The following is a 22,064-nucleotide window of genomic DNA, read 5'->3' as shown; positions in this document are numbered from 1 at the left end:
CGGTCAAATTAAAATAAACAAATAAATAAAGTTAAATGAAATAATTCATTTTTAAAAAAAATCTTTAAGTGAAAAGAAGAACTAAATTTTTTTTGTTTGTTTGGAGAGGTTTTTGCTATAGGGCGCATGCGTTCCCCAGACAGAGACACAGAGACAGAAAGTGAGAAGTCACCCCCCCAAGGGGGATGGCCATGCCGCAATCCCTTCTGTTAACTGGCTCCTTTGATAAGAAAGACAAATTGGAGTTATTTTGAAGTAGAATGAACATTACTTTAATGATAGATTGGTTTTGGCAGAAACAAATTGAGAACATATATGAGGAGTCCTAAAAATTGCAGAAATGCAGAAAGTCATTATATTCCAGAATGCAATGACTTATTTCCATTGTTCAATTTCAAGAACCAAAAAATTATGATTACTTTTACTAATCCAGCTGTGAAAGAGAAGAAATTGAGAAATGGTTACTCTTGAAGTAAAAAAGTTTTTGAGAAGAATAAAATTCAGAACACTTGTACCTTATGGAGTATTCTTCATGATATGAAGGATTCCATAATAAATATCAGTAGCTTTAGTATATCCCAAGACAAGATTGATGTGATTGAATGAAGGCAGCGTGCTTCTCTAAATGAGGTGAGGTATTTGAGCGAGCAGGGGTTGGACACCCATGGGGTTAGCTATGTGGTCCTGCAGACCATTCCACATTGTAGTCTCACTTTCATGTTCTTCACATTGTAGTGGGGAGGAACAGGCTAGAGAAATAACAGAGGAAAAGAATGTTACACTTCAGTCCACTTCAAAAGCAGCATTAGATAATGTGATAGATTAATGTTCCAAATGTAGAATTTTCTGTCCCTTAAAACACAAAAGTACTCTCAGGGAATCAGAAGGAGCTGTCACTGTGCTGTGCCTGCCAAGCCTATGTAAATGTCTGTTGGCTGCCATCTGTGTTGGACTGTATTTGTAGTCTCACGTAGAATAGAAAATGGCTACAGCAATGAAATGCAAAATGGTTTGAGTATAAACATCTAGTGGCAACTTTCTGTGCCATTTAGAAATTAGCTTTTATTAATGTTATTTTATTTTTTTAGAAGAGATAGATGTTTGCTATAGGGAACATGCACTCGCTGGAGAGACAGAGAGACAGAAAGGAGAAATCACCCCCCAGGGGGATGGCCATACCACAATCTCTTCTTTTCCAGTCACCCCTCTGGATTCTGGGAACACATGCACATGCAATTGGTGTGAGTCTTAAGCCACCAGGTCCGGGACTTGAACCACAGTCGACTACATGGGAGTACAGTGACCTAACCATTTCTCCACCTGATGGTCTCTATTATTGTTATTATTAAAGAATTTACCTGATTATAATATTTCATGTTCTGAGCAAGACTTCCAAAATCATAAGCTCGAAGTATTTCCTTAGCTTCTAGAGATGGCTTAAATTATCAAACAAACAAAAAACCACAGTAAGCTAGACCTTTCAATTTTGTTCTTTATTTGAGGTGGCCACACAAAGGACTTACAATAAACCTTCTACAATAAAATGGGAAGTGAAATTCCTATTTTAACTAGAAGGAAAAATACCATTAATAGGGAAAATTTAACTTTCTCATCTTATTCTACCCACAAGCATTTGTCCCAGTCTAAGGTAAAGTAATATGCTGAGACTGTCTAGTCCCTCTGTGGTCTTATTAAGTTTAATTTTCCCTGTCCAGGTACAAGTTAGATCAAAACACACATGAGGATCACCAGTGCTTTCCAGGGGTAGCCTGTCCTTCAGTTTTATGGTGTTGGTTTGTAAGTCCAGTTGTAAGATTTACAGAGTATCTGCAGAAAATGTCTAGGCTGAATAAATGCTCATATTATACATACAAAATGGGCTTCATGCAATTTAAATACTTTGAAAGTGGTGAAACTTATGACCTTTAGTTTCATATTGTAGTACTCTAAACAAGTATTCTTTCTTCATTTTTGACTGTCAGGCCTCAGATGACCAGTAGAAATGACACTTGTATTTCAAAGTAAACAGTTAAATATAATATTCTATTATTTTAACTCTAAGGTTGCAAAATGAAGATAAATGAAGATAGCTATGAAAATGTCCTTTTTTATAGTTTTTACTGAATTTTTCTTTCATACTGATTTTTGAATCAAACATAATCTGCAATGACCTAGAACAATTCATAGTATATGTTCTCTCTGGATTAAAGATTTAATTGTCTGTCAACAAACAGAAGAGAAGATACTCTGATGGTACATGAACCTATCAGCAGCTCAAGACAGGACAAAAATTCTTAAAACCAGAAAACAAAGCCTAGAAGAAAATCAGCAATGTTTCAGTCAAAAGTCATAAAATGCTATTTCACCAGTTGAGTCTCATGTACTTTATCTTCTATTGTCCAATTTTCCTGATTAAATTCTGGGATATAATATTCAACTCCAGACTTGTCCCTATGATTAAGTTTGCCATTTTCTTAGTTTTTGAACTCTTTATTTCTGTGTGTCTGTATTTAATTTTCCTGGCATAGCACTCCCTTCAGAACTTCTAGGAGATCTGGTCTGCTGTTGGTAAATTCTTTCAGGTTTACCTGAGAATGTTCTTGTCTTTTCTTCCCATATGAAGGATAATCTTGCTGGGTAGTGTTCTTGGTTGAAATTGCTTTTCCCTTAACACTTTGAATATATTTTCCCATTCTTTCCTCACTTGCATTGTTTCTGATGAGAGGTCCGCTGTCCACCTGATGGGATATTTTTTGTAGGTAACTGGACATTTCTCTCTTAGCAATCTTAGAATCTTGACTTTCTCTGTGGTTTTGGTCAATCTGGCTATAATGTGTCTTGGAGAAGAACTTCTTGAGTTGATTCTATTTGGGGTCCTTTGTATTTCTTGGGACTGGATCTTTGAATGCCTCTCTAGGTTTGGAAAGTTTTCTTCCAGGATTTCATGGAATACATTATCAATGCCCTTATGAATCTCTTTGTCTTCTGGAATACCAATTATCTGGACATTTGGATGTTTGATGGTATCTAGTATTTCTTGTATATCATTCTAATTTTGGGGGGTGATGTTCTCAGTCTTTGTGGTGGATTTTTCTAGCCAGTGATTCTATCTTCTACATCTGAGATTTGATTTTCTGTAAAATCTAGTCTGCTTTTAATATTTTTAAGGGAGGTTTTGACTCTCTGTATCATAGAATTCATCTCTAACTGGTCCATTTGATTCTTTTTTATAGTGCGTATTTCCTCTTTTAGATCTTGCAAAGATTTCCTCACCTTCTGAAACTCATCAGTTCCTTTCTCCTGCCTCTTTTGCAGTTTGTTGTCTCTCTTCTCTTCCATCTCTGTTAGCTTTGTCACTATGAATATTCTAAATTCTTTATCTGACATTTCCATAGGTTTCATTGTACTATCTGAGGATGAAGAGGAGTTATTCTTTTCACCTGGAGCAGAGGTATTTTCTTGCTTTCCCATATTCCTGGTGACCCTGTAGTGATATCTAGTTATCTGATGATGGTGCATTTCTTCCTAATTCTTGAAGTTCAATCTGAGTGTTCACAGGTGTGCAGGAGGAGGTGATCTGCATTCTCTCTTCTGTTCTGTTTTCACTTTTTGTGTATCAGATTCAGAGGGAATAGAGAAATATTCTGACCATAATCATATTGAGATGTTTGAATCCTGTTCACTCAGACATGTCTAGACATTCAGAGTGCAGAGGCTGAGCAGCCAAGAGATAAAGATAAATAAAAAATGAAAAGAATTAGAGAAGAGGAAAGAAGAAAATATAAAAGAAAAAATAAAAAAGGTAATAAAGAAACTTTAGATTTTAATTTTTAAAAGCAAAATATAAAAACTGTGTGGCATGCACACACGGTGAGCGACAGCAATATTTTACAGCTCAAGTTTAGTATCCATGTCAGGATGGGTCTGGGTTTGTGCCTTTCCTAAATGAAATGGGGAAAGACACAAATTAGCACAATAAAGGAGGGGCTTGAGAACCCAGAGAATACTTTACCTTAAAAAATTTTTTTTAAATTAAAAGACACAGGGACACACAGAAAGAAACAGAGAGAAATGAAATGAAAGAGACAAAGATAGCCCTACACACTAGAAATAAATCTGGAGGGAGAAGTCTCTGCAGAAAATCTTCATTTTTAGTCAAGGAAAGCATTATTTCACAGCTCAAATTCAGTATCCATGCCAGTCCATGTATTCTTTTCATTAATGTAAATTCGACATGATTTTTAGCATAATTTTCGATCATTAAAATGAAATGAGAAATAACAGGACTTTTTAACATAAATTTTAAAATAATTGTTCACTTCACGTTTTCAGTGATTTGTGCAAAGAAATATTTCCATAAAAGCTAATAAAATATACTAACCCCATGAAATGTCACCAATATCTGTGTTGAAATCTTACTCTTAAGTGAATACAGAATCTTCTTACACCCACTTACCAATTCTAAGGGGGAAATCTGCTGTGTAAGAGAGAATTGATATCTCTGAGATAATGAACAGTGGAAAAAAGGAGCAGGAAACTCTGGTTTCAGGTTATAGAGCACCTAAAGATCTGAGTTGTCTCATCCAAGAAGCCCCAGATACCAGCATAGAGTAGTGCACATTGTACCCAATCTCCTTAAGGTGACATTTGCATATGACCATGAACTGAGAGAGGAAGATGTCAGAGGCTTGTGAGAAATCTGTTTTCTGACCCATGAAAGGGTCTTGAGTTCAGCTCGAAAGTACTTTGCTGAAAATCTCTCACTTAGCTTCAATTTTAGCCAAAGGGATTAACGATAACACTTGTCCTTCAGATTTCTCCATGCGTTATTCATAGCAGAATGATTTCTTAACTCTGACATGCTCAGATGGAACTCCTCAATGGAGAAACTATTTAAAGACTGTTAGTTTAACTTCAACATTCACATAACTTTTGTATTAGAGCCCATAAATATGCCGAGTAAAATTAAAAGGGATTTTAACCTCTTTCCAGCCACTTCTTTCAATTATGGTTTTAAGATTTTATCCCTATGGAGCCTCATAATTATAATTTACTAGGGCATAACAAATAGTAGCAATAGAAGCCACAAAAGGTCCTACATGTAGCAATGGCATGACAAATGTTTACACACACAAATATGTATGTCTGTTTGTGAATTTGGGATAGGAGTAGTGCATGCCTAATATCACTTTCCTCTGCTAACCTTTAATAATTCTGCCTGGGGAATTATTGGCCCATAGGAAAATAGACAAATGGAAATGCAGTAGTTTTATCAATAGCTGAAGATTCTCTGTGTTGTCATATATGCAGTTATTCAACGCCATTGCCTTGGAAGAATATTCCATTCTAAGAACCTACACCGTATATATTCACTTTATTGTTGATAGCATCTGGTTTATTTCTATTGTATAATATTGTCAATACGGTTTTGATTTCTGTTTATTCCTAGGAGTTGAATTTCTGAGTCTCAAGGTAGATACGTATTTAGCTATAATAGACATTTCCAAGCCATTCTTCAAAGTGATTGTACTATATAACTTCCACTAGCAGGGGTTTTGTCTTTCCATATATAGTCAAGTTGTTGTCGCTCATACTTATTTGGACCATTCTAATAAGTGTGTTTAGACTCAGCCTGTAAGAAAATATTTAGAATTTTAATTGGGAGAGTATTAAGAGTATAATTCAATTTGGGGAAAGCTGATGTCAACAATACCAAGTCTTAAATCATGACAATGCCGTATCTTTTCTCAGGTTTAGCTTGTTTTTAATTTCTCAAAATAATATTTTATAGTTTTTAATACACAAGTTGGACACATATTTTCTAGCTTTATTTCAAAGTATTTTATTTTTTATTTTCTTACTTTTTAGTTGTCTGCTAAAGGGCACATGTGCTGGCCAGAGAGATACAGAGAAAGAGAAAGTGAGAAATCATCCCTCAGGGGGATGGCCAGTGCCACAATCCCTTCTCCTCCATTCTCCTCTTGGGATTTTGGGCTTGCATCCACAAGCACCTGGCTTATTTTTCAAGCTGCTGGGTTTAGGACTTGAATCATGCTGTTGCCCATGTGGAATCCAATGCCTTAACCATCTCATGTCACCTACTGGTCCATATTTCAAGGTGTTTTATATTTTTGATGCTATTATAAAGGTATTTTTTAATATATAATGTTTTCTCCTTTAAAAATAATAACTTTTATTGTGGAAAATAAAAAACACGTGCAAAAGTAAATACGATGGATATCTATTATTACCTATAACAACAATCAACTCATGGCTGATTTTGTTTCCTCTTTACCTTCAAGTACTCACTCCTGCAATAAATTATGTTGAAGTAAATCTAAAAACACCTTTTCTTCTGTAAATATTCTATTATATATTTTTAAAAGAAAAAGACTTTTTATAGCACATGACTATAAAATGTTAAAACTGTTTTAACATTTCTGGGACCAGCCGTTATCGTAATGGCTATGTTGATGGACTCCCATGTAGTCGACCGCGGTTCGTATCCTGGACCTGGTGGCTTAAAACTCACACCAGGTGCGTGTGCGTGCGTGCCCAAGATCCTGAGAGGAGAATGGAGGAGAAGGGATTGTGGCATGGCCATCCCCCCTGGGGAGTGATTTCTCGCTTTCTGTCTCTCTGTCTCTCTCTGTCTGGCGAGCACATGCGCCCTACAGCAAAAAAAAAAAAAAATCTCAAAAAAAAAGGAACTGTTTCAACATTTCTTATTATCATAAAATATAAAATAATTGTTTACATTATCTTAATTATCTCATTCTTTTTTCCGCTTCAGTTGATTTTTGTGCTAATCGAAATCCACGTAAGGCTCACCTGCTGCATTTGGTTGAGGTATCTCTGAATTTTAATCTACTAGTGTATCTTTCCACTTCATATTTATTTATCATTTTTAAGTTAGAAAATACACAGTAAAATTGACTTTTAAAATATTGGTGTGCAGGTCATTAATTTTTTATACAGTTATATTTCTGTGTATAACAATTATATATCAATTGAAAGTATAATTAAACTTTATGCTAAGAATGAAATATCTTTGAGTTGTCTACACTGAAACTAATATGTGACCTGTTATGATAATAATATAGTGACTATAACTATAGCAATGATATTATAGTAATAAAGTGCTCTTTCACCTTAACTATTCCCCCAACAAAGTGTTCCTGCCTTCAAACTACCAGATAGTTCAAATATCAGGGAAGTTGGTAGACGTCCTTGAAATTTTCGAAAATTGTTGCCTCAAGGTGTGCGTATGCACACATGCATGTACATGCACAGGTAACCATATGATTCTGAAAGTTTCAAGGATACCCAGATTATAAAAAAGAATTTGTTTTCATTGTAAGTGAAATAGGAAGCCACAAAAGTGTTTTAAATAATGGAATTGCTGGAACCAGCAGATGGCATAATGGTTGTCACTGGACTCCGACATAGTCAACCATGGTTCCAGTCCCTGACCCAGTGACTTAAAACTCTCACTGGGTACATGTGCATGTGTGCCCAAGATCCTGACAGGAGGATGGAAGAGAAGGGATTGTGGTATGGCCAAGAGCCATAAAGTAAGGGGGTGATTTCTCACTTTTTGTCTCTCCATCTCTCTTTATCTCTCTGGTGAGCACATGTACGCTATAACAAAATTATCTCTCTAAAATTAAATAAATGAATAAATAAATAATGGAATCACATTATCAGATTGGAGTTTTATTGAAATTATTTAACATACATGGGAAACTGAACAATCACGTCTAAAAATAAATGTGGAGAGAGAAATGGGAAATATATGAGTTGGCTTGACAAAGCAAGTACATTGATAATAGACAAACTGGAGGTATTTGCAGTAGAATTAACTTGACTTGATTGTAAGATTGACTTTGCAAAAGAATAATTTGTAGAGAACATTTGTGATGCATCCTTAAAATCATAGAAACAGCATGGTTAAGAAATAAAATGACTTATTTTCACAGATCCTTTTCAAGGAGTAGAAAAATTATGTTTATCTTTATTAATTCTGTAGTGAAAGAGAAGAAATCAGTGTGGTTACTCCTGAAAAAAATATATTTTAGTCAGAATAAAATCCAGAACACTTTTATACATATGTAGAATTATTCATGATATGAAGGATTTCATAATAAATATCAACAGGAGCTCTACATCCAAAGATAAAATCTATATGATTGAATGTACGTAATTTTTTACTATAAATGAGGTTAGGTATTTGAGTGAGTAGGCTTTCAGTATCTTGGGGAGAAGTCACACTGTCATGTAGACCATACCATATTGCAGTCCTCACTTTCATGTTCTTCACACTGTACTGGGGAGGAATGGGCTAAATGAAAGTGACAGGAGAAAAGAAAATTACACTAAGTCCACTCTAAAAGTAACATCAGCTAATATGGCAAGCAAATGTTTCAAATGTAGAATTTCCTGTCTCTCTGAACACGAAGTACTCTAGACACAGAATGTAAAATGGATACAGAAATGAGATATGAAATATTTGAAATATAAACATTTAGTGGCAACTTTCTGAGTCCTTTAAAAAATCAACTTTATTTTTTTAATTTAATTCTTTTTTTTTTTTTTGGAGAGGTTTTCGCTACAGGGCGCGTGCGCTCGCCACACAGAGAGAGATATAGAGACAGAAAGCGAGAAATCACCCCCCGGAGGAGATGGTCACACTGCAATCCCTTCTCCTCCATTATCCTCTCGGGATCTTGGGTACGCACGCACACACACCTGGCGTGAGTTTTAAGCCACCGGGTCCAGGACGCGAACCGCGGTCGACTACGTGGGAGTCCAGCAACATAGCCATTACGCTAACTGCTGGTTCCCTAATTTAATTTTTTAATATATTCAATCACTGTATATCATTACAGCATGCAAAATAACTTTTCCTAGCGTGAATACACGGTTTATTAGTCCAGTCAAAGATATCATATATGTTATCAGCCATAGATAATTTTCCATTTTTATGTCCCTTAAATGTTTCACTTCTTTCTTTTCCTCTTGATTCCCTTCAAATTTACCTGGTTATAATGTTTCATGTTCTGAGCAGGACTTCCAAAATCATAAGCTCGAAGTACTTCCTTAATTTCTAGATATGCCTTAAATTAAGAAAAAAAGTCCAAGTAAAATACGCCTTTAAAATTTGTTCTTTATTTTAGGCAGCCACACAAAGTAATTACATAAACCTTCTAAAATGGGAAATAAAATTTGTAACTAGAAAGAAAAATATCATTAATAGGGAAAATTTAACTTTCTCATCTTATTTTACCCATAAGTGTTTATTCCAGTTTAAAGTAAAGTAATATATTAAGATGATCTATGTCGTCTGTGGTCTTATTACATCTAATTTTCACTGAGCAGGTACATGTTAGGTCAAAATGCACCTGAAGATCACCAGCGCTTTCCCATGGTAGCCTGTCTTTCAGTTTTCCTGGTGTTGATTCTCTTGTGTTTAGGCTAGCTCTGATACCCATAGTATCCTGCAGAAAATGTCGAGGCCGAGACTAAATGTTTGTATCCTGTGAGTAAAATGGGCTTCGTGCAATTTGACTACTTTGAAATTGGTGAAATTCCTGTATTTTAGTTTCCTATTTTTTTTTTTTTTGGAGAGGTTTTTGCTATAGGGCGCGTGTGCTCGCCAGACAAACAGAGAGAGACAGAGAGATAGAAAGCGAGAAATGACCCCCCAGGGGGGATGGCCACGCCACAATCCCTTCTCCTCCATTCTCCTCTTGGGATCTTGGGCACGCACGCACACGCGCCCGGCGTGAATTTAAGCCACCGGGTCCAGGACTCAAACCGCAGTTAACTATGTGGGAGTCCAGCAACATAGCCATTACGCTAACTGCTGGTCCTAGTTTCCTATTTTTAATACCTTGAACAACTGTTGTGTCTGCATTAATGACCGAAAGGCCTCAGGTGACAAGGAGAAAGGACATTTGGATATCAAAATACGCTTTGAGTTAAACCTTCTATGATTTTAGCTGTCTGTGTTGCACAATGAAGATAAAAACAACTGTGAAAATTTCAATTTTTATAGTTTTCATTGAACTTTTGTTCTATATCAATTTTTGATTGAAATATAATTTTCAGTGACCTAGAACAATTCATATTACAGGATTTAACTATCAACAAATAGAGAAGATATTCTGTTGAAAGAATCTGTGCTCCTTTTGCATTTATGAGGAATCCTTTTTAATATGAGTAATTTCACCTTTTCATTCATATTTCTGTAAATAAGGTACTAATCTAAATATGCTTTATAGCAACTTTAAAAAGCATTATCTCTCTACTGACATGAGAAAACTATTTTCCACCCTTCGATACTGTTCATTGTCCTCATCTACCCTCTCACCTCCTCTCTCCAAGGGACCAATATACTAGTAGAGGAAATTTGGAAAACTGTTAACTCTAGTTTATTGTCTATTTTGTTATATTGTCTATAATGTTGAACATATATTTCATATTTGAAATTTGTAAACTTTAAAACACACTTTTTAAAAATATGTGATCAAAGCTTTTGAAAAGCCTTACCTGCTTGTAATGTAAAAGATTTTGAAGAGATGTTCCTCCTGGGTTCTGTGACAAATATACATCAATTCGACTCTAAAAAGAAATATTAACAGTCATAATTTCATCTCAGTTGCTTAAAACAAAATGAAAAATTCTATTGTTATAGGATGCTAATTATAACAAATCAATAAGCAAGTAGAACTACACATAAGCTTTTGGTAAATCGAATAATTAAATTTACTGCATATTCTATTGGATCATCAGAAAAGTCATGAGGCATTTTTACATAGAAAAATACATCATGACTTTTTGGACGACCGATAGTACCTAACCTATGGTCACTGTGTTTATTCAGAGAAAGCATTAATTATTTTATCAGAGGGCTGGCCCCATAGTGTAGGGATTAAATGCTAAGCAGTAGTCCCTATTCCATTCTCAGCCCTGCCGGCTTGAAAAACATGTTTGGCAAATGTACGTGTGTGCCCAAAATCTTGAATGGAGAAATGGAAAAGATTGAGGTGTGACCACATGCACTGGGGGTATGTTTGCCCTCTCCCCTTCTCCCTGTGTCTCTCCTCCTGGTGATTGCATGTGCCCTCTGGCAATCAAAACAGAATTTAATCACATTACTTACTATAAAGTTTAGAATTGATTATCTTATCAAGACTATATTTTGGGACCAGCAGTTGGCTTAATGGATACATGTTGCTGGACTCTCATGTAGGTCTATCACCGTTTGAGTCCCAAATCCGGTGGCTTAAACTCACGCTGGGCGCGTGTGCGTGCGTGCCCAAGATCCCGAGAGGAGAATGGTGGAGAAGGGATTGTGGCATGGCCATCACCCCCTGCGGGGTGATTTCTTGCTTTCGGTCTCCTTGTCTCTCTCTTTCTAGCAAGTGCACACGCCCTGTAGCAAAAAATAAACCTCTCCCCCAAAAAAGAAAGACTATATTTTATTTGATTATAGTTTTGAAATATTGAAAGTTCATGTAAAAGGCATTTCGCTGAAATACATGGTGTTCTGTGAAGTCTCTTTTGTGTTCCCTTGATCCCACTGCTAACAGTGTTACACTGCTTTATCTGTATGACACCATTTTGGTCCAGCTTATCCTAAGGTAGTGCAAGATGTCTTTATATTTATAAATATACAGCAAGACATTTTTTAGAAGAATTATTTCTTTAATTGTGATATTATTATTATTATTATTATTATTATTATTATTATTATTAATTTGCTATAGGACACATATGCTCATCAGAGAGACAGAGAGCAGGAAAATGAGAAAGCAAGCCACCAGGTCCACCTGCAGTCGGTCAGGTTGGGATTCTAGCACCTTAACCACCATGCCATTTGCTGGCCCCCAGTCAGACATTTTTATTAAATATTGAACTTTTTTCCTATGCCATACTTATACCATAAGTGTAATGACTTTTTTTGGACTGAGCTGTGTAACAAAGATATTGTAAAGAAAATGATGGATAGTTGGGACCAGCAGATGGCAAAATGGTTATGTTGTTGAACTCCCATGTAGTCAACTACAGATCAAGTCCCATACCTGGTAGCTTAAAACTCATACCGGGCACATGTGCATGCATGTCCATAATGTTGGAAGAAGACTGGAGAAGGGATTGTGGTGTGGCCATCCCCTTTGGGGGTTGATTTCTCACTGTCTCTCTGTCTCTCTGTCCTTCCAGAGAGTGCACGTGCCCTATAGCAAAAATCTCTCAAAAAAAAAAAAAAAAAAAAAAAGGAAAAAAAATGATGGATAGTAATTAGTGTGGCTTTGCAATTACCTTAACTTGAGAGATTAATTGATGTCTTTCTCTCCATAGACTTTTAATGAGCAGAGGAAATCAGGAACACTAACAGGCCCTTTACTCAAAAGGTGCAAGTTTTATCTACCCGCAGTCCTATGTCGGAACTTTGCAAGGCTCAGAAGGGTCCGTGTTGCATTCTATTCTCTTTCATTTCTCCATTCCTGTCTGGATTTAATGTATGCATGCACCTGTGCCTGATGTGGTTTTCAAATCTTGAGGGTCAAGGTTTCAACCGTGCTTACACATGAAAATTTGGCTTTTACCACAGGCTATGGAACTGGCCTCAGAATTCTCCTTAAATATCATTGTTTGGTTCTTTTGTTTTGTTTTGTTTTGTTTGTTGCCAGAGGGTATGTGTGCTTGTAGAGACCAAGAAAGAGAGAGAGAGAGAAAGTACCCTCCCAATGGGGAATAGTCCTCTGCAATCTCCTTTTCTCCATTTTTCCATTCCTTCAGGATTTGGGGCAGGCACACATATGCACCTGTATTTTTCAAATAGCCATGTCATACTTGAACCATACTCAGCTGTATGGAACCTTGTTCCTAACACACAGTACTGAAGCATGTAAGCTATAGGGCCAGCCCAGTACCATTTATTTTTCTTAGCATACATTGAGACCATATTATTTCATGCATATATTTCATGTTAATTTGATATTCTTTGTGATTATATTGGTAAAGTGCTTTAGTCTGCTATCGCATTGCTTTATCTTTTTTTTTTTTTTTAATAGAGATTTTTGCTATAGGGTATGTGCACTCACCAGAGAGAGAGACAGAAAGCAAGAAATTACTCCCTAGGGAGAACTGCCACACTGCAATCCCTTCTCTTCCAGTCTCCTCTCAGGATTTTGGATATGCGTGCACATGCGCCTGGTGAGTTTTAAGCTCCTGGGTCCAGGACTTAAACCTCAGTCAACTATGTGGGAGTCCAGTGACGTAACCATTACCCCCATCTGTTGGTCTCCCATTATTGCATTTCTAACAGAAATGAAGAAAAAGAAGTCCATTCGACTCATCCTGATGACTAAAGGCATAGGGCTGGCATCAAACCAGCCTAGTAACAACATGGCTGACAGAAAAAGAAAGGGTGGTGGCCACATACAGAGAGAGAGACCAAGGGGTAGCCTCTTTTGTCTATAACAAATCACTCTCTCATGAACCAATCTTTTTTCACAAAAGTAAGAACTCACTGGAACTTATAAGATATTAATCCATTACTGAGAGTGATGACCTTGTAGTAAACTCTCTTCTGACCAGGCCTCAACTCTTAAACTTCACAAACCTGACAGTGCCCATTAGTCTCCACCTCCCAATTCCATTTCAGTGGGAATCAAATCTCAAACATACAATTTGGGGGACAAGCCATGATCCCAACTGTAGCAGTGACCCTGTAGTTATTTGAGGCCAGAGAAGGTTTTGATGTATAATTAGTAAAGTTGAAAACACTGACAATAGTTTTCAGGTAATCAGTTTCAGGAAAACAACCCTATTGTGTACACATACCATGTTTAAGCTTTCTGGATCAAATCCAAACAGAGCAAAGTTGATTTTGCCACAGATAACATCTATAGGATCGTGGTTACACACTGCAGCAGCAATCTGATTTAAAATGTTTTTTGGAAAGATTTCCTGTCCAGAAAATAAAGTCTGAAAATACATTTGAAAACAGATATTGTTTGAACTCTTAAAAGAAGAAACCTTAGAGAAATCAAATAGCAACGTTTACTTGAGCACAGAATTACTGTTGAATTAGGCAGTACTCTGAGAGGTCCACCCAGCAGTGTGGGCTGTAAGCATTTTGAGATCAGACATGGAGAAAAGTAGAACACTGACTCAACTAGGTACAGATGGGCATTCGCCTTATTTGGGCCTGGTGTGATGAGCTGTCTGCCAGTGACTGAAACCAACCTAGCTGCATGTGATTGGCTGTACTGTGGCTGGTTGTTATACTCTTAAGTGAGGTTTCAGTATGTTCATATACCAAATCAGAGCACAGTTCCTTGTGAAGGAACTCAAAATAGAAGGTAGCCTCAGGCTAATGGTCTTTTGCACAGTCAGTTTAACAGAGTGTACACACACACACACACACACACACACAAATGCCACTGTGGCAGCAAGAAATTCTAAGTCTTTCTCCATTAGTCTAAGATAGAATATTATGGAGTGCTGTAATCTAAAGCTGACACTAGGGAATTACACCCCCAATATGTGGAACTGGAATTTGAAGTACATTTTAGCAAGAGATAAATGTTTATGCTATTCTTTCAGTTCATTGTAAACTGAGTAGCCTTTCTGGAGCTGACCCAAGACACAATTTCTCACTTATGGGAATTTTAGGGCCACTGATCAAATTTAATCCTTTTGTGTGGAACAATAAGCCATAGCTTTCTGTGCTTCATGTTTGATTCTGCAGTATTAATTAAAAACATTGGATATTGGGTACAGATTAATTTTATTTAATTTTACTGTTTTAAAGACTTTTAAAATATTTGTATATTTGATCTAGAAAATTCAATATGATAAGTTCCTTTGAAGTGATCAAATAAGGCTCCTGGATTTCTTCTAATAGTTATTTAGTTTTGTTACTTAAAAGTAAAAGTAAATAGTCGCTAAAATATTTATTTTACTGTTGTTTTTTTTTTTGGGGGGGGGGAGAGGTTTTTGCTATAGGGCGCGTGCGCTCGCCAGACAGACAGAGAGAGACATAGAGACAGAAAGCGAGAAATCACCCCCCAGGGGGGATAGTCACACCACAATCCCTTCTCCTCCATTCTCCTCTCGGGATTTTGGGCACACACGCACACGCGCCCTGCGTGAGTTTTAAGCCACTGGGTCCGGGACACGAACCGCGGTCGACTACGTGGGAGTCCAGCGACATAGCCATTATGCTAACTGCTGGTTCCCAATAGTCACTAGAATATTTGACAAGCTGACATAAGATGACACTGGGAATGGGAAGTCTTGAATAACTATTAAAAATTTTCCATGTTTAGAGAAACTGCTGTAATTTTTTTTGATGCCTAATGAAAGCAACTGTTTTTTGAAATACACAGAAGTGAAGTTATATGAGTTCATTTTAAGAGTACATTTCTGATTTTCTATATTCAAATAAGAGAACTTTCAAAAAAGGGGGCACTCATTTGACTATTGGAGGTAAGAATAATAGCTTATAGAGTTAGATTGGTTTGAATAAATCTCTGTTTATAAATAAAGAAACTGAAGCTAGAAGTGGTTAAATAACATATTCAAGTTTAAACAGCCAATTACTAACAAAGTTGAGCATATACCCTGGGTGAATTGAGTTGAACTATTTCCATTACACATTCCTACTTTGTTTACATGCCTAACAAATTTATTCTAATTGACAGAGTTGAAAAATGTTACATGTATAGATGATATGTGTTCTCAACAATATTAATGAGAGAGATGGCATGCATACCTCAAGTAATACTGTAGGAAGCTGTAAAAGTATTCTTAGAGCACTTCTTATGTGTCTAAAGTAGAAGCCTGGAGCTAATGCAAAAAAGGTTTTTATTCGTTGAGCCAACTTTGGAATGGTAGAAAATGCTATGAATGCTGAAATAAAATAAAAAACACCCTATTAAAATTATTTTTATGTGCTAATGACTATTAATATATAAATTATCTACATTAGTAAGGATTATATAAGAAATTTAAGTTCAGTAAACTTAAACATATGTATAAGATTTTTGTAATGAGAACTTGTCTCTGCATTCTACATTTCACTCATAATAAATCATGCTTATTTTTCTAAAAACTATTTTGATGATTCATAAGACAGTAAATCTTTTTTATTACCTATTCCCTCACAGTTGACCATTCATGTTGCTTTACATTATTTGCCATCCTAAAAACTCTGAGATTACATTTGTATTCATAAGTATTTGGGGCATGACTCTTTCATCCTTCAAATCTAGGTTTATTTGAAATTTCAGATCAGCTGATATTCTATTATCATTGTCTCTATTTTGACTCCCCCAAACCAATGTTCTTACCTCTGCCATAAACACAAAAAAATTCAAGTAATGGGCAAGCTTACCACAAAGATTAAGAGTCTAAACATACCAATAATGTTGCCTTGAGAATGTGCCGCATAATATATCTGTTCCTGTCCAGTTTGCTTTACAATAAAGTTGATTAAAGCCGGGAGATCATATTTTGCCATTTCATCAAAACTATGAGAATTTAAAGCAAAATAAGTCAACCTACAGTTTACCTTATATACATGGTATTTAGACAGATGAGCAAGTACATTATTTTTTTCAATATTTTTAAAATCGCAGTATACCTGTAGATTTCTATTCTGCATTGCATTTGTCTTCTGAAACCTCGAAGTTCTGTCTTAAAGTAACACTGAATATTTTGTATAGTGGGATTACATTGCATTAATATATTTACTATGATTTGACAGTCTATAAAATCAAAGTATTTTGGTTGAAATATCTATTTTAAAATTAGCAACAAGAGGAACTGTACAAACCACGTGTATAAATCAAAATGATGTGTCATTCTATTGTACCTGAAGCTCCAGAATTCTTTTGACTCTGGTGATAGGTGTATGTGCTTTCGAGAATATGTGTTTCCTCTGACGTTCCCCATCCACACGTCATAACCAGCATCTGCCAGAATAAAAGCCAGGCTGTTGCTGGGCAGGTTGGAAACCCAGCAACTGGCAGATGTAAGAAAGCCATGCATTAAAAACACCACAGGCCTCAGAGCTGAAAGGGAAATAAAGGAAATTATGAGTAAGAGTGCCCTTACAATATTGCTGTTTTATTCTAAAGAAAAGAGAAAATTTGAACTATTTTGCCTGCCACGCAATCTAACCTGCTATGAAAACATAAATAGAATAATAGCTTTTTAGGACTTTGATAAGTAATCTCAGGTATAAATATACACATTTTTTAAAATGTCCTCAGTTTCAATAATCATGCCTACAAGATGGCATTGATGCATGAAGCACACATGACCCGGAAATCACAGAATTACAATTAAAGAATTTTTTAAAGGATTATTTATTTTATTTTATTTATTAGATCGTCAGTAGTCATGACGTATTTTTCTATGCACAAATGCATCATGACTCTCCCAACGACTTAATATTATTATTATTACTATTTTAATTTGCTATAGGGCATGTGTGTTCACCAGAGAGAAACAGTGACAGAGAGAGAAGGAAAGGGAGAAAGCCAGTCTCCAGGTCCAGGATTCAAACTGCTGTTGGCCATGTGGGAGTCCAGCACCTTAAACACCATGTTACCTGTTGGACCCTGAAAGAAATTTTTAAGTCTATTGCTGGCCCCAGCTATTTCTCAGTTTGTTCCAAGTGTACAGTTCACATGATTTCAAGAAGCAAGCTGTATAAAGTTCTGAATTTACATCCAAAAGATTAACATTTTTTGACTGAACAAAGAATATTGATCTGATGTAAGTTTGGTTCTATATTTTCTTCAACATTTATTCTACAACAAATGGATAATGGGAAAAATCTTTCTGCATTGGAAATAACACAACTCCCGTAAAGCAAAAAAGAAGAAAATATGTCATGTAAGACTTTTTGAACTAGATGTTGTGAAACAGTAAATAAATGAAATTTTATGTGGAAAAAAATAAATTTCCGCCACTATTGTTAAATGATAATGGAGATCTGGCCCTATAGTCCAGTGGTTAAGTGTTGTACATTGGGAATTGGATCCTCACGTCTGACTGCAGTTTAAATTCTGGACCTAATGGCTCGAAAACACGTCGTACACATGCTTGTATGTGCCCAAAATCCAGACAGAATGAAGAAGTGGAGCAAAGAGATTGTGGCTTGACCAAACCTCATTGGGAGGTACTTTCTCGTTCTCTCTGTTGTACACATACACCCTCTGACAAAAAATATACTTGTAACAGGTACTGAAAAATCTTATTTTCTTTTTATAAGAGCATATGTCTACTTATTGCCATTTTTCACTTCTGTATTTTTAAAAATAATTTTTATGGGGCCAGCAGGTAGCATGGTAGTTAAGGCACTAGACTCCCACATGGTCAACCACGGTTTAAATCTCAGACCTGGCAGTTTGCTTTCTTACTTTCATTCTCTCTGTCTATCTCTCTCTCTCTCTCTGTGGTCAAATTAAAATGAATAAATAAATCTTTAAAAAGTAATAAGAATTTTTATTAGGCCAGTAGGTGGTGTGGTGGTTTGTGGTGGTTAAGTTGCTGGATTCCCACATAGTTGACACCAGTTAAAGCTCCAGACCCTGTGACTTGAAAAGTTCTCTGGGCATGTGTGTGTGCATGCCCAAAATCCCAAGAGGAGAAAGGAGGAGAACGGACTACAGAGTGTCCACCCCTAACCCTCAGGGAGAGTGATTTCTCATTTTCCCTCCCTCTGACTCTCTCCAGCAAGTGCATGCTCTTTATGGCAACAGCTTTAATAGTAATAATAATCTTAATCAGGTACTTATTAAATTCACAGAGAAAAGGAAGATGTCATATTTTTATAAATAGGAAACTTCTAAAATAGCAATATAAATTTGTAAGTTTTTGTAAACCTTATGTCTCAATACATTTTCTTCTTTTACTGATATGTAAACTGAGTACTATTGTATTCAAGCAATAAAGTATATGTGATCACAGATTCATGAATTAATCAAATAAAGACCCACCATTCTCAGTAAGAGACTTTTTCCATTATTTTAAATAATTATTTATAAAACATATGGTTTTAATGAAAAATACATTAACAATCATTATAATTATGATGCAATCGAGACATGTTAAAAAATTAGTTTTATGACCTTAAACACTGAACATTAGTATAAATTTATATTTTGTTTCAGGGAGATAGAGTAAGAAAGTAAAAAATATTTAGGGCCAGCAGTTGGCATGGAAGTTAAGGCAACTAAATCCTACATGGTTGATTCTGTAGTTCAAGTTCCAGACCTGGTGGCTTAAAAATCATGTTGGGAGCATATGCGTGCATGCCCTAAATTCTGAGAAGAGAATAGAGAAGGGATTGCAGCTCTGCCATCCCCCTTGGGAGGTTATTTCTCTCTTTCTCTTTGTCTCTCTAGTAAGTTCATGTGCCCTATAAAAAAATTTACACACACAGAAAAAAAGAAAGAAAGAAAATTATTCAATAATAAAATATATTAATGAAAATAGAGGATAGAATATAATTATATAAAACTTCCAATACTTAATAAGAACCATGATTCATATATATACTATATCAATGGTGATTGTGTTATCGATTTTCAAAAATGCGTGTATTCTATTAGATACATACAAGAGTATTGTTGGGGCCGGCAGGTGTTACAGTGGTTGAGGTGCTGAACTCCCACAAGGCCAACCACAGTTCAAGTCCTGGACCTGGCGGCTTGCTTTCTTATTTCTCTCTCTCTCTCTCTCATCAAATTAAAAAAAAAATAGTAATAATAAATACATTTTGAAAAAAAAAGAAAAGAGTGTTGTTAGTCTTATTTTAAAGTCAATATTTTTAATATGCACTAGAATATATTATTCCAAGTATTAAGATAATAACAAAAACTTGCATTATACCCTTAAGATATGTTCAGTAGTATGCAATTAAAGATCCTTTCAAGTGTCCTTTAAGGGTAATGTGATGCTTAATTTTATGTGTCAGCTTAACTTCCTATAGGTTGCCCATATTAAATATTATATCTGGGTGTCCCTGAAGGTGTTTCTAGGTAAGATTAGCATTTGAATTGGTGGACAAAGTGAGGACATTGCCCTCCCTGGGTAGATGGGCATCATCTAATCTGTTGAGGGCCTGAATAGAAAAAGAGGTAGAGGAAGAAGGAATTCACTTCACTTTCTGCCTGCCTAATGAGCTGGAACATTGACTTTCTCTTGTGTTCAGACTGGCTTCTATACCAGCAACTCTCATAACTCAGACTTCAGACTTAGACAAGAATTATGACCACCAGCTTTCCTGAGTTTCAGTTTTGGAGAGAAGATTGGGAGAATTCTCAGCCTCCGTACTGTATGAGCTAATTCTGAAGAATCAATTTGTTTCTATATATTGTATTGGTTCTATTTATCTGGAGAAATAGACTTGATATAGGCACACTAGTCAAAACTCTTAGAGATAGATACATGTATAGGGTTTCATATAAGACCAAAAGTAAGGTATTCTGGCCAGACTTGAGGAGAATGGGGACATGGCCCTGGGTCTTCTTTATTTAGAGAGAGATTTTTTTATGTAGAGTACATGTACTTGCTGGAGAGACAGAGAGACAAGGTGAAAAATCACCCCCCGGGGGTATGACCACAGCACAATGTCTTCTTCTCCATTCTCCTCTTGGGATTTTGGGCATGCACACACAAGCTCCCGGCATAATTTTTTAAGCCGCCGGGTCCAGGACTTGAACCACAGTTGAGTACATGGGAGTCCAACAACGTAAATATTATGCCATCTATTGGTCTCTGTCCTGGGTCTTTCTCTAATGAGAAGAATGTTTCATCTGTATTTGAAAGACAAATGGAAGTCAACTATGCTTTTCTCTTTTAAGAAGACACTTTAGGTGGAATAGCATTTTTGGAGACACCAACCGGAATTATTAGATTTTATTTTCCCATGAGGAATCCTGTTGACTCCCAAGATATAGCCATCTTCAGTCACAACCTCATATTCTTCACTTGGGTAATCCCAGTAGGAAATCATCTCACCCTTAAGTACAGAAGAAGGAAAAATTACTTGAACCATAACTTTAAAATATACTCAACAAATGAATTTTGACATTTTACTAAACTGTTACATTATAGCAAAAATGTGTTTTATCATACAATAATTACCTATACTTTACTGAGGTAGTAACTTACAGTTTTCAGCCAGGCTTCAGGATTCAGAGGTCTTTGATATCCAGTGAAATGATAGGTTCTTCCATATAGAGGTGTCAAGCACACTATTATTAAGACCTTCCACATTTGTATTTCCCCTGCATGGTATAAAGTTGCTAGAAATTAATTTTTCAAAGTGATATTAGAAATATTAGTAAAATCAAAGTTCTAAAAGTAGCAATAAAACATGGCAAATAGTTAAGAGCCTAAGTTCTGAAATTAACTATTGAGTTGTTTGAAAAGTTATGCTATATTTTTTCTGTTTTTCTATGCAAAAATTATGTCATAACTTTTCCAATGACCCGAAAGTTGCATTCAAACTTTAGCTTTTCCCTTCTAGCCACATTGCCTAGCTTTGCCTCAGTATCTTCAATAAAATGAGGATTATAATAACACCTATCTTTCTGGTTATTTGAACATTAAATTTTAATAAAATAAACCGCATAGGCTGACATTGAGGATATTCAATAAATATTGAATAACATTTATTTCAAAACTTAAACCAAATTGATTGAAATATTCATGTTGCCTTGTGTTTGTGTGTATAAGTTTATTGGCATCATCGGGCACAGCTCTGTAGCCAGTGAAGCTTAGGCATTCTTGTTTGTGCTACAGCTGATTTCAAAATAATCAAATTTACTAAAATCTAAATATAGGACACATCACACATTCAGGTTTAAGTACAGACCAGTACTAAGTGACATTGATCTGTCAGATAGTTCTCTGATATTTGCTCAACTTAGTCTACCAAATGTGAGGATCAGTCCAGCCCCAGTGGTATAGGGGATGGCAGTGCTGCTGCAGAATGCTGGAAGCACTGGAGGACCTGGGTTTGGATCTTGGTC

General features: G+C 35.9%; 1 protein-coding gene across 1 annotated transcript; it reads right to left on the bottom strand.

The window, feature by feature from the left end:
• Positions 1–621: 621 nt before the first annotated feature.
• LOC102473781 (lipase member J-like) lies at positions 622–21,085 on the bottom strand. The gene is made up of 9 exons (XM_027771514.1): positions 20,932–21,085; positions 16,889–17,087; positions 16,435–16,544; positions 15,788–15,924; positions 13,852–13,995; positions 10,552–10,623; positions 9,039–9,116; positions 8,167–8,341; positions 622–749 (listed from the first exon to the last, which is right to left on the bottom strand). Exons 1-9 carry the CDS (start codon positions 21,083–21,085, stop codon positions 622–624), a joined length of 1,197 nt encoding a protein of 398 aa, XP_027627315.1.
• Between the last annotated feature and the right edge of the window lie 979 nt (positions 21,086–22,064).

The sequence above is a fragment of the Tupaia chinensis genome, unplaced genomic scaffold, assembly GCF_000334495.1.
Source record: "Tupaia chinensis unplaced genomic scaffold, TupChi_1.0 Scaffold000217_1, whole genome shotgun sequence".
NCBI classification, from domain to species: Eukaryota; Metazoa; Chordata; class Mammalia; order Scandentia; family Tupaiidae; genus Tupaia; species Tupaia belangeri.
Note: the sequence above shows the minus strand (reverse complement) of the source record. Positions and strands in the feature narration are given on the sequence as shown.

Excerpts from the sequence above, each read along its gene's own strand:
- LOC102473781 (XM_027771514.1), bottom strand. The coding sequence starts at position 21,085 with ATGGTTCAAGTAATTTTTCCTTCTTCTGTACTTAAGGGTGAGATGATT. Across the intron at positions 15,925-16,434 it reads TTCTCAAGGCAACATTATTG|CATTCATAGCATTTTCTACC; the intron begins GTATGTTTAGAC and ends ATTTTATTTCAG. Across the intron at positions 10,624-13,851 it reads ATCCAGAAAGCTTAAACATG|AGTCGAATTGATGTATATTT; the intron begins GTATGTGTACAC and ends ATTTCTTTTTAG.